This window comes from Mastigoproctus giganteus, chromosome 5 (assembly GCF_048544385.1).
Source record: "Mastigoproctus giganteus isolate SK-2022 chromosome 5, ASM4854438v1, whole genome shotgun sequence".
NCBI classification, from domain to species: domain Eukaryota; kingdom Metazoa; phylum Arthropoda; class Arachnida; order Uropygi; family Thelyphonidae; genus Mastigoproctus; species Mastigoproctus giganteus.
The window spans coordinates 190,905,931-190,919,485 of record NC_143579.1 but is presented as its reverse complement, the minus strand read 5'-3'; the positions used below and the strand labels follow the sequence as shown (position 1 = coordinate 190,919,485).

At 35.1% G+C, this 13,555-nt stretch overlaps 1 protein-coding gene across 1 annotated transcript in view; it reads right to left on the bottom strand.

Moving 5' to 3' along the window:
- Positions 1 to 13,555, bottom strand: part of LOC150085953 (putative RNA-binding protein EEED8.10) — a 375,958-nt gene that overhangs the window by 313,131 nt on the left and 49,272 nt on the right. The window contains exon 4 of the mRNA XM_090373614.1: positions 1,823 to 1,901. Within this exon, the coding sequence (XP_090229740.1) occupies positions 1,823 to 1,901 (79 nt within the window). The remainder of the gene's footprint in view (positions 1 to 1,822; positions 1,902 to 13,555) is intronic.

Below are 13,555 nucleotides of genomic sequence, written 5' to 3'. Positions count from 1 at the left end.
AAAAAAAACCATGGCGTATCAGTTCCTGTTTCACTGTTACCAATCTATCTATTCTCTAGACTCCACCAATATTCCCCTAAATCATAAGAGGGGCTGTATTGTGGAACCGAGAGCTAACTAAGTGTTTTAAATATTATATTTGTTTTTGTCATGCTGAAATTAAGAAGAAATTGACTATTTTCAAGCCAGAAACATTTTTGGTGTTGACCAGTGATTAAGCAACCACCACTACCACCACCTACCTGGATAGTGGGCACCATTTTTTTTTTTTTTTTTTATGAAAACCCCAAACACGAAAGGTATCAAAACCTATAGTACTTAGTACCGTGCATGGGTTGAAGGAGAAGTATGGGGGGAGGGGGATGCCGGATACATGATAGGTCCATGCTTGCATCACACACAAAGACATCCGTTGGCATGTTGCATCAGATATTTTGACTCATCCAACCAGCACACTCGTTTCCAGTCCTACAGTGTCCAACCAGCATGCTGTTGACACAACAGCATTTGTTGTCAACGATGACCAACCATGAGGAGAGGGCATCTCTTGGGACCTCCTGCTGTGAAACCACATATGTCTGAGAGTGCAGCATAGCATTTTTTGTTGGGACGTTGTTCTTGCATTCCCCAAATTGTATTGCAATGTCAAATGTCACACAGTGACCTTCCATTTTGTCCGTACAACACACACTACACCCTTCGCTCACCACAAAAAGCCGCCTGGCATAGTCCTTTACAGTTCTGTAAGCAGGAGGTAGTTTGACCTATTCAACACTATTTTTTGTACTAAACTTCACTGGGATGGGATGTAACCAACCGACAAAATGTGCCATTTCCAATATGGAAGCACCCAGTACATGAGCTCCTACAATCATGCCCTTTTGAAACTCTGTGATATCTTTACTATGTCCCATAACTGCTACTTTATCAATTTGATTTGCATGACCAGATGGAAATTACCAGTTCTCTAGCATACAAAGCTGTTCAGCATTTTATACTTTGGGCTATGTGACATAATTCATTACAGATCAAGTGGTCATAATTCAGTGATCAATGAGTGTATGCTGTTTACATTACTAACTTTTATTTTCAGTTTAAGGTAATGCACATGAATAAAAATTTTTTAAAGGGTTGGCTTTCGGGCAACAATCTGCATTATCCTTACAATCGAACAATCCTCAGCACGATCATCACTATGTGGTAAACTTCTTACTCAAATTCAGATACAGGTAACACTTACCCAACTAAAATTCATACTCTTGGAAAAACAAGCAGATTCAACGGTAGAACTCAATGGATTAAACATATACAAGGAAGGATCATAGCATTTTATTCTATAACTCAAAAAGTTGTTAAGAAATTGAAAATTATCAAGTTACAAATGCTGTTTATCCCACCTAAATCATGTCATCAGAAATATTAATCTGGTACACAAATCTAACACTTCCATTGCACTTTCATAAAAGACTCAAATTTTGCTTGCATCAAAACATGAGATGCCATTGTACTACTTATTGGGTAACTAAAAAAAAAAAATTTTTTTAGAGTAGCAGCTTTTCGAACTAGAGAATAAAATGCAGCAAACCTCGTTTTTCTATTCCATTCCATTTAAAAGTGACAGCAAAATTTCAAATTTTAACTTTTTGGAAAACCTTAAATGTGCAATAATTTAAATATGAAAATATTACACACAAAGGGAAAATTTTCTTTAAATATATTTTAATTGTTCATATTTTTTCTATTCCTGAATACATTTAAATTTAAAAATGTTTTATCACCCAAGTTTCACAGTGAAAATTTTAATGGAATGAACACAAAATACCTGGTGTAACAATATAGAGCGGGCCTCTTTCTTCCACTTTGCACTTCGTTTTTCTTCAGCTGGCAAAACCCGTAAGACTCTAAATTACAAAACAAAAGCATCCATAAGATAACAATAAAACTATATTAGAACCAAAATCAAGAAAATTCTGTTAATTACACAAGCTAATTAATTTTAACTTTCTCTTAAAACACAAAATTTGTCATTCCTGACTAAAACTGCAATACAGATTCTAATCATAAAAATGACAAACAAAGAGTTATAGCAAACAATTATTTTTATGCAAGAGTTTACTCCGCTATTAGGCCACTCAAACCCATAGGTAATCCGAAAATATGTTTGTATATAGTGTCTTTAAAAGCAAAATAATTAGCTTCAAGTAGAAGCTTGATTAAATGGAAAATTTCTTTATTAGGTAAATTAGAGTGATTAATTGTGAAGGTATCATCATTTAACAATTCCCAAACTATATCAAGAGCATAGTCTACATTTACATTAGTTTACAGGGAAGTGACATCTAACAAAAATAATTTATCATTACCACGAAGCTTGACATCTAAGCCTGTTAAATAGAGTGTCAGTTTTTTAAACAGAATTTTATCATCTATCTAAAAGGTTTTATGGTGTTATATGCATGTGTAGCTAAGTGTGAAAATGCAGAATTTTTGTAGGAAACAATTGGGCATATGGGAAAACTGGGTTTATGGAGTTTAAGCTGTCTGAATACTAGAGGAATGTTACAAGTCCTGGCTTTCGGCTCTTTTAGCTGAGCCATAGAAATAAAATCACTCTTACAGTATGAAGTAAGTGTTTTGTTATACTGATTTACTAAATTCGTAAATACAGATGGGTCTACCCTCTGTATTGTAGGTTGACTGTCCGATATAACAGAGTCCAATTTGTTAATATATTAACAAATTTCACATGTAAATCTTGATTTACATGTGAAACAACACACTGCTTCTGTCTGCACATCGCAAGCAAATGCATCAGAATTGGCATTTCATGCTGTCAATGAAGGCCACATATTCCTATTTAATGAAGCAAAAATCTTAAACATACAACATAATTACTTAAAATTATTGATCACTGAGACCCTTGAAATGAAGCTTGACTCAAATTCTATCAACGTGTGCCATCTTTACCTAATTTCAGATTTCTGATCTTTTTTACGAATGCGCCAACACACACTGCATTGTTTCCATCCTGTGATCAAGACAAATAGTCAAAATGGAGGAAATAGAGTTTAAGAAGAAAAATACAGTGATTTTTTTTTAATTTGTAGGTCAATATGTTTATCCAAATTTTATAACTATTTTAACTATTTAAAATTTTTTTTAATTTTTTAAAATTGTTAAAATAGTTAATTTTAACTATTTTAACTATTTTCATTATTCTGACGGAATGTCTTCTCGCAATCATTGTTTTTCCTGAGTTGGTTTGATGTGTTTCAGGGTGAGGTTCGGGCTTTCGATTCCGTTCTGCATCAGATCGATCATGTCTCTATAAGTGAGAAAATTCATTACAATCATTTATTTTATTCGTTTATATTTGGAGAGCATAGACTGGAAGCATTCTACACAAAAGATTGAGATAATCTCTTGCTCTTTTAAATATATTGTTACAACGTAGAAGTTACTGAGCCTAGTAGCTCTGTATTTGTTTACAAATCTTATTCGAATATCTTTTCTCGCCGACTTTCCCTTTAATTCCACTCACTCTCTCTCTCCCCCTATAATCCATCGACATAAAATACACATAATTAATATTCAATATGAGATATTTTGTACAATACGGTGCAAAATTACATTAAAGTGACATTAAGATATTCTGCACAAAAATATTATATTTCTTTCCTGAAATACTGCCTCCTTGAAAATATCACTCCAAATTTTGCTAAGGTTAATTTTAATTGTAGGATCCCAGGTATTAAATAACTCGCTTTTGCCATATCGTGCCGTATTATTAAACTCGCTTTAAATTCTCATTTCGCAATGAAGAGAAGTTATTATTCCCAGGTTACCATACTTCGCAACAAAATAAAACAATATTTACATCCAGACGACTGGTCCGTTTTGAAAAACTTTATAGATCTGAGGCAGAATGCATTAGCCACTGAAATAAAAAATAGGCACTCGAATAAATTAAACGCATTATTAACAGTTTTAAATCGGGCTCAAATAAACGTTACTGAAACCCTCCTTGTACAAATGCAATATACCCACTAACAACCAGGACACATTTACTCAAACACGTACAAGCACTTCAACTATACCTACATATAAAGAGAATGGGACTAGACATAACACAAATCTATCTTACACACGTTCTTCTCCCTCACTTTACATGTATAATGAGTCAACATATAAACAAGTTACTAATCTATCTTCACACGTGTTATCAGAGGATCAGATCTCACTCCTATCGAAGGGACTGAATTTTAATTTACCCCCGTGTAAACTTCCAAAGAAACAATTTGTGATAGATTTTGATAATCTCTTCATTTAAGAACTTGAGTTTAGTCTCCACAACATTCCACAAAAAGACTTGTTGATCCAACAAGTCAATCAAATAGTTAATAACCCCAGAAATCTTCAGTAACCCATTTGAATAAGTGTGAAGTTATAGCACTATGTAATCTTAGGAGAAACAAAGATATTGTCATCCAAAGAGCAGACAAAGGGGATCGGACTATATTAACAAATATATTAAATCGGACTATATTAACAAATTGAACTCTATTATATCAGACAGTTCAACCTACGTGGAGATAGACCCATCTATATTTACGAATTTAGTAAATCAAAACAATGAAACACTAACTTCATACCGTAAGAGTGATTTTATTTCTATGGCTCAGCTAAAAGAGCTGAAAGCCAGGACTTGTAACATTTCTAAACTATTCAGACAATTTAACTCTATAAACCCGGTTTTCCCACACGCCCAATTGTTTCCTACAAAAATTCCGCATTTTCACACTTAGCTGCACACATATATAACATCATAAAACCTTTTAGACAGATGATAAAATTCAGTATAAAAACTATAACACTCTACTTAACTGTCTTAGAGATGTCAAGCTTTGCGGTAATGATAACTTATTTTTGTTAGATATCACTTCCCTGTACACTAATGTAAATGTAGACTATGCTCTTGATATAGTTTGGGAATTATTAAACGATGATACCATCACAATTAATCACTCTAATTTACCTAAAAAAGAAATTTTCCATTTAATCAAGCTTCTACTTGAAGCTAATTATTTTGCAAGAGTTCATACTGCCATATAATTTTATATGTAAAATCTTTCAAATGAAAACTATGAAACCAAAATAAAATGCATGTTTTGCAAAAAACTGATGATAATCTTGTCAAATTATTGATCAGTTAGCTGCCAGGCCAACACCCACATGGCACCCTCTACTGGCATTATTTAGAAATAGTTTTCAAGGTGGTGGTGGCACCCTTGTAGTTATCACCAAGTTAGAGATGCAATCTGTAATCCTGCTGAAATTATTACAGAATGTCGGCTCAGTATGGATGAATCAACAGCAAATCTACAAGTGAGTAAATAAGAATGGTACTGAAAGGGTGAAGATTCTCCTCAAAGGGCAAGCACTTTGTCATGAAACTAGTTGTTGTTGGAGGTTTTACGGTGCAACGGCAGCTAAAGGCCATTATACGGCAAACAATGGTAGGAGTTACCAGGTGTCATTAAAAGTGAGATGTGTATTTCGTGGGATTTAAACACTATATTCTGTCGTAGCATTTTATCTTTTTTAGAAAAGTGAAAACTGCATCAATGTCAGACCTGTCATCCAAAATTTGTTGCAAAGTAGGTATGTTTTGGGCTATATGACTTGATAAGAAGGTGGTTTGATGCACTCCATTATAGAGCGGGCAGTCAACTATGATATGCTGGACTGTTACTTGAGCATGGCAGTTCGGACAGAAAGGCGGATCTGAGGAAGAAAGAAGATAAAAATGAGTAAGGTGTGTATGTCCTAGTTGAAGTCTTGCAAGCATGACTTCTTCCTTTCGGTTCAAGCAGAAGCTAGATGGCCAAGACTGGAGATTTGGTTTAATCTAAAGGAGTTTGTTGCCTTCTCGGTTTTGCCAGTGATCCATACTTCGCTTTATTATAAGACTTTTATAGTCAGTGAAGGAGATTTTGAAAGAAGTGTTAAATGGTTCCACAGTAGATTTGGCTGCGTGGTCAGCACTCTCATTGCCAGGTATGCCAACATGGCTAGCAACCCAACAAAAGTTTACTACTTTCATGTCCTTAACTAGGTCAGTCAGCAAGTTATGAATATTACCAAGTAGGTAGTTATGTTTTCTTGGTTGCTGTAAAGTGAGAAGGGCACTGAGGGAGTCGGTAAAAATAACACTATGGGTAAACTGATGCAATTTTATAGTTTCCAGGGCCATTTGTATGGCATGTAGTTCAGCAGTAAAGATGCTGCATTCTAAAGGTAACTGACTGGAGATTATGGACGATAAAAGAACAACAGCAGCACCGACATGATGGTCAGTTTTGGAGTGATCAGTTTATATCTGGGTATAAGATTCATATTTTTCGATTAGAGATTTGTGAAGCTGTTTTATATTCTGTGGATAAAGAGTACTTTTTTCCCCATTCTTGCAGGGACAGATCACATGCTGCAGAACAGAGAACCCATGAAGGAGCAGTGAAACTAATAGTGGCTATTTTAGAAAGGTCTAGCTGCCAATTATCAAGTAATGAGCAAAGACATATGCCAGCAGGTTGATTTATTGATGGATAAATGGAATACAAGTTCTCCCAATCTGGAGTAAATAAATGTTTCCATGCTGGATGAAGGGGTTGACTTTTGATTTTGACTGCATAATTTAAGAGTAAAATTTGTCTTCATAGAGAGAGCAGAGGATCATGAGCTTCAGCGTAAAGCTCTGGACTGGAGATGTGCAGTGGGCTCCAAGAGCAATGTGCAGGCCACTGTGGTGAATAGGGTCCAAAAACCTTAAGACGCTGGGTCTAGCAGAGTTGTAAACTGGAGATCCATAGTCTAATCATGATCTTACAATAGCATGATATAAATGAAGTGTGTGACGGTCAGCACCTCATGATGTAGCTGATAATACTCTCAATATGTTTAATTTCTTGAAACAGGTGATTGATGATATCCTTTATTGACCTTTACTGACCATATCAAAGAACTTGAAACAAGTTGTTTGATATGATCATTAAAGGTCAATTTTTTATCTAAGGTTAAGCCAAGAAATTGGATAGCAGGCACAACAGGTATGTCGTAGTTTCCCAGCTTCAAAATTGGGTCAGGATGGAGATTACGTCTTCTACAGAAGTGAACTGCAACAGATTTTTCAGGTGATATGCGAAAACCATTATCTGCAACCCATATCGTAATCCTGTTAAGAGCACCTTGAAATTGTCTATCAATCATTCTCATGTTTTGGGAGTGACAAGATATACTAAAGTCATCTGCATATAGAGTAGTAAACATAGTGCGTGGAATGATCTTTGATACAGAGTTGATTTATAACGAATAGCATTGCACTTAAAAACTGAACCCTGTAGAACACCTTCCTCTTGGATGAAGTTACCTGCGCATTCAAACCACCCTCTCTCGTAACTTCCTCTTGGATGAAGTTACGAGAGAGGGTGGATTGAATGCGCACCTGGAACGACCGCTGTTTCAGAAAGTTCTGTATGAACTGTAGCATACTGCCCCTGAAACCTAGAGTGTAGAGATCATGAAGAATTCAATATCGCAAAGCTGTATCAAATGCTTTCTCAATGTCTAAATAAACTATAGTCAGATGTTCCTTCCTTACAAAAGCATTGCAAATCTGGTTTTCCATTTGAATCAAGAGGTCTAAAGTTGATCTACCTGTATGAATTCCACACTGTGAAGGACTGATAAGGTTATATTTGTTCAGCAACCAGGTGAGACGAGAGTTTACCATTTTTTCCATTATTTTGCCCATACAGCTGGTGAGGGCAATAGGCCGGTAATGACGTGGATTCATTGAGTCTTTGCCAGGTTTTAATAATGCTATGACATATGCATGTCTCCAGGTATCAGGGGAAAGCATTTTCTGTAAAATTTCGGTTATACAGAAGAAGTAAGACATGAAGTGACTCTTCGTTCAGCTCTTTTAACATGGAACAGTGAACTCCATCAGATCCAGCAGCACTAGGTCTTGTGCTGTTAAGAGCAAGCCTTATTTCAATTATGGTAAAGAGACAGTTGTATGATTGATGGTGGTTAGTGCCAAAATTTGTGATACAAGTGTGAATGAAACGCCTTCTTAGAACACCATAACCAGAGATGAAGCCTGGATGCACTATTACACTGCAGAAAGCAAACATGCAACCTCAAATTCACTCCATGCAGACTCACTTCAACCAAAGAAAGTCCATATCCGAGCAGCAGTCAGAAAATGTTACTCACTGTTATTCTGCAATCAAAAAGGGGTGATTCTGGGACATTACCTGGAGAGATAACAAACAGTGATCAGTAACAAATACAGTAATGTAATTGTGAACCAGTTAAAGCCAGCAATTTGACTGAAACTCAGTTTGATAAGCTCTGATGTGTGCCTCTTCTTTTTTTTCTTCTTCTGCATTATCAACAGGCACACATCTGATAATGAATGATAATGCCCATCCTACAGTTAAACAGTAAAATGAGGTTTGAGGTATTACTAGTCCTCCATATTCACCAGACTCAAGCTCCATGTGATTATCACTTTTTTTTTCTTTTGGCCATTAAAAGGTAAAAATTAACTAAGAGGATATCCCTTTTGTTAGATGAAGACAGTGGTACCTAAACAGCTTCAACACCAACCACAAAAATTCTCTTGAGTAATGCAATCATTAGCACAGCACTGTAGAAAGCATGTCAAATGTAATGGGTTCTATATTAAAAATTGATATGCGTAGTTTCTATGTTGTTTGTTGAATATAACTTTTATTTCACTTTTAAGGTTTTCATTTAACTGACCATTGTTGTAACATTATTCAAAAGAGAATAAACTTTTATATATTAATAAAACATACTATTTCAACATAATGAAGAATATGAAGACAAAAAAAAAAAAAAAAAAAAAAATACAGTGTCAAAAAATTCAATAACACTAAATTTTTTTTTTCTCCTTATGTAGTCAGTTTCATCTTCTCTTTGAATAAATATTCAACTATTATGGCTAGATCCTAACTTCCTTAACAGTATCAATCCATTATACAGCAGAGCATCAATTATCTGGAATAAGTGAGGTCTGACCTCTTCCAGATAGCCAAATTTTCCATATAATCAAACCGGAAAATTTTCTGGATAATTCTTCCAGTAAGATTAAATAAATTTAATCACATAAGGTAAGATAAAATTTATTTAATCTTACCTTAAGATTAAATTAAATAACATAAATTAAATAAAAATATTATAAACCAATCTCAGAAAACAAACATTTTTGTGATTTTTATACAAAACAAGAAAATTAGCAAGATTTTTAAATGCTCTCAGTTTTTTCGACTTACTGATAACAAGCACAGACAATCTGTGCATCCCAGCAGCATTTGCACACATAGCAATTGTAACTCGCTCTTTTCTCATCTTAAAACTTGGTGCAGGCATTTCTCTTTTTGTGGCTAGGGTTTTTCCTCGGTAAATGCTTTCAATAATAAGCCCATCTCATCACCATTATAAATGTTTTCTTTCTCATAATTTGCTATAACTGAAGCAGACTTACTTTTAAAGGACACCACTGCCAATTCGTCTGCAGAAAATTTCTCACCTTGAATGTCCAGTTCATGTATACCGTGTCTCAGTTTAAAATTTTTCAGCCAACCTGTGCTTGCTTTAAAATCTTCATTACCTATTAATTTTCGAATAAAATCCAATGCTTTTTCACACAACATTGGGCCATACACAGGTTCACCTAAACTTCTCTCTGAAGAAAACAAAAAAATAAAGTGAGTGCACTGTCTAAAGCAGCATTTTCGGGTTTCAACATCGTCTTTTTCCTGCTAGATCCTCCTTCACTATCCATAATCGACACAAATTCTGTTACAGCATTGGAATTTTTCTTGATGCCATAAATTGTTGAAGTCGCCACATTAAACTCTTTGGAAAGATTTCCTAAAATTTCACCTTTTCTAATTCTATTAATAATTTCCATTTTTTGTTGCAATGTTAAAACTATGCATTTTCTTTTCGTTCGCATTTTTCAGTAAAAAATTTTAAAAAATAAAATAAAATAATAATAAATCGGACAGTTTCGGGCCGATTTATTATTATTTTTTAGTTTAGTTTAGATTAGTTTAGCTCTAGATTTACCAAATCTAGAGCTAAACTAATCTGAAATTCACTCATGGTTTCCGAGAAAACTCAGTGGTCTCTGTGATATTTTTCTAAAAGCATTTCTGAAGGTCATATAGAATTCTAGAGGTCATAACATAAAACAATAAAAACAATTTGCAATTTTCTGTTTATTGGGCTTTTTGTTTGTACGATCTGCTATAAACAGGTAGTAAACTCGATCTTTCACTTATTATAATTAAAATTCAATTTGCAAACGTGACCACTATAACCGGAGCTTACTGTGCTACTTGTTAATAAAAAAAAGAAGGAAGTTCGGCCTTTCAAATTTATTCCGGATAACAGACATTCTACTGTATTTATATCCTGCTGGAACCTTTCGCCCAAAATGTGAATTTTTTTAGAGACATCCAGCAACTTCAATTTTTAGTTATGCAACAGTTGTTCAGTTTCTTGTTTATTAACCATAATGCCATAATTTTATAATTTGCAACCCAACAAAGATTCCTTCTTTGACCTTCTTGAAATTTTTCTGTTAAATAGTTTGAACTATCATTTTTTTTTTGTTGAAAGCCATCACAAAATTTTTCATTACACCAAGCTTCATATGGAATGGAGGAAGAAGCACCAATGAGTAGCCATTAACAGAGCATATTTTACATTACTTTTACCAGGAACAAACCCATCAAACTGAAAAGATTAAGGAATAAAATAGAAGAGAGAGAATGAAGGAAGTACAGCATGGATTTAGAAGAGGAAGATCAACAACTAAACTGATATTTTCTATAAGAGAATTGCTAGAAAGACATTGAGAGTTTGTCAAGAGCCTCTTTCTGGTATTTTTAGATATTGAAAAGGCATATAATAGTGTGCAAAGAGAAAAAGTGTGGGAAAGTCTGGAGAAAATGGTAATAGACAGGGAGGAGGTTGTGATGATTAAAAATATGTATTCAAAGTGTGAAAGTTGTGTGAGGACAAAATTTGGACTCAGACTGGTTTCCATTGTCCAATGGACTCCAACAGGGTAGTGTATTGTCACCATTACTTTTTATTATTGTCATGGACAATATCCTTGTAGCGGTGGATGATAAAAAAGGTGAAACAGCTGTATTTGCAGATGATCTTGTACTTTGGGCAAACAAAGAGGAATTGTTCGAAGTTCTTCAAAAGAAACTAACACATTGGAAAAGTGTAGCCAGTGAGTATAATCTAAAGGTAAGTAGCCAAAAAAAAAAGCAAAGAGATGGTGATAGGCAGAGTGGGAGAAATGAGCGTAAAAGGGACAACATTATGGAATGAAATGTTGGAAGTGGTGAACAATTTTAAGTACCTAGGGATTATATTAACACAGTGACTACCGTGTCAGACAGTGTCAGTGGGAGTTGCGTCAGTTGTATAGCACTGATGGTTGTTGGATATTTACGTTATTTTTGGCAGGCATGGTCTCTGGTGATATTTGTAATGAAATTTGATTGGTGCTATGAGAAAAAATGAGCAAGTAACAGCTCATCATTTAAAAATTCTTTATTATACGAATTTTACAATTACAAAATTATGAAGATTTATAGTGTTGCCGAAAATGCTCTAAACACATGAAAGGCTAACAAATACATTCTGGGCAATACATTGAAACTCATTTCCGCTTTCTGCTAGCAACTTTCTATTGGAATGAGCAGCAGCCTGAAAAACACGGTGCCAGGGATTTCAAAGACTCCTGGGAATCATTGCTGAATGAGTAAATACATGGACTGTGTTAGGGTAGCTAAGAATAAGAACTGGTGCATGTACAGCAATACTAGGAGTGTAGTATATAAATTTGATGAATTTGGGGTGCTGGTCAAAACATCAAAGGCAGATATTGTTGGGATATCAGAGACGTGTTGTCACACAGATACAAGGAATGCAGAATTTAAATTTGGGAAGTACAATGTGTACAGGAAGAATAGACAGGATAGGAAAGGAGGAGGGGTTATGCTATCAGTTAAGAAACACACAAAATCTAAGGATGTGCATCCAGTTGACATGGATGAACGAACAGTGCAGAGTTGAGTCACTTTGGTGTGACATAAGCACTGGGAAATCAAAATTGAGAGTAGCAGTTTGCTATAGGCCTAATGCCTCTGATAAGTATAATGAACAACTGTACAGAGAAAAAGTGGGCCAGTAAATCAGATTGTCTTATGCCGTCATTTGCACACTAGCAAGGCTTTTGTGGATTGATTGGATGATTGTTTTCTACAGCAACATGTTCTGGAGGGAGTTATACTCTTGATTTGATTATCAGCAGTGATTCCTCATGCATTAAGAATCTGCAGATAAAGGAGTCACTAGGTGGCAGTGATCAACAGTGTGCTGATGTGGGATTTAATCAAAGAGGTAACTACCATCAGGAGTAAAGGAAAGGGTTTTTACTTTCGTGAAGGTGACTACCGAGGTCTGAGACAGTTTTTAGTCTATACAGTGAGACCAACTGATGATGTTAGCAACAGCAAATTCTAAATGGGAAGCTTCAAAGAATTAATCTTGGAAACTACTAGGCTTTTCATACCAACCAAGAAATATTTTTCAGGGTTTAGGCCTAAATAGATGTCAGATGAACTAATGAGACATGTGGCAGAAAAGAAAAATGCATGGGATACATATAAATTAACAGGTAACACAGAACCTATGGAAGCTATAAGCTGGTCTGTAATCAAGTCACAAAGGAGGTTAGGCAGGCAAAGGCAGATTACGGGAAATCTTTTGGCAAAGGATGCAAAAAAACAGCAAAGAGTTCTTTACTTATGTAAACTCTAGAAGGAAAGGGATGGATCAGATTGGTCCACTTGATATTGACGGTTCAACTGTTGATTATCCTACTTCCTACTCAGGTAGCCAACAAACTGAATGAGTATTTTGCATTTACATATGAGGAGTTATAAAGGTAGGGGATACCAGAAGTGTATTAAACTATGGTAGTGAGTTAAATGATTTTTTAATAACTGAGAGCAAAGTGGAAGAGAAATTTTTTGTTGAAGATAAACATAAAAAAAGGCACCTGGGGTGGATGTGATCAATTCAGTTATATTAAAGGAGGCAGCAAAGAAAATAAGCAAACCATTACTCATAATTATGAGAGCTTCCTTGGACTCAGGGGAGTACCCATGGACTGGAGATGTGTAAATATGACCCCAATTCACAAAGGACAATCAAAGGGTGACACAAGTAATTACAGACCTGTTAGTTTAACTTCTGTTCCGGGGAAATTAATGAAGGCACTGGTTAAAGGACTGCACGATCATCTAGATTATGCAGTCGATTATAGTTTAGACACAGTGTGGGTTTGTTTAGGGGAAGTCTTGCCTGACCAATTTGATTAGATACTATGATGTGGTCACAAAGGAACTGGATGGAAAAAATAATTTTAATATCA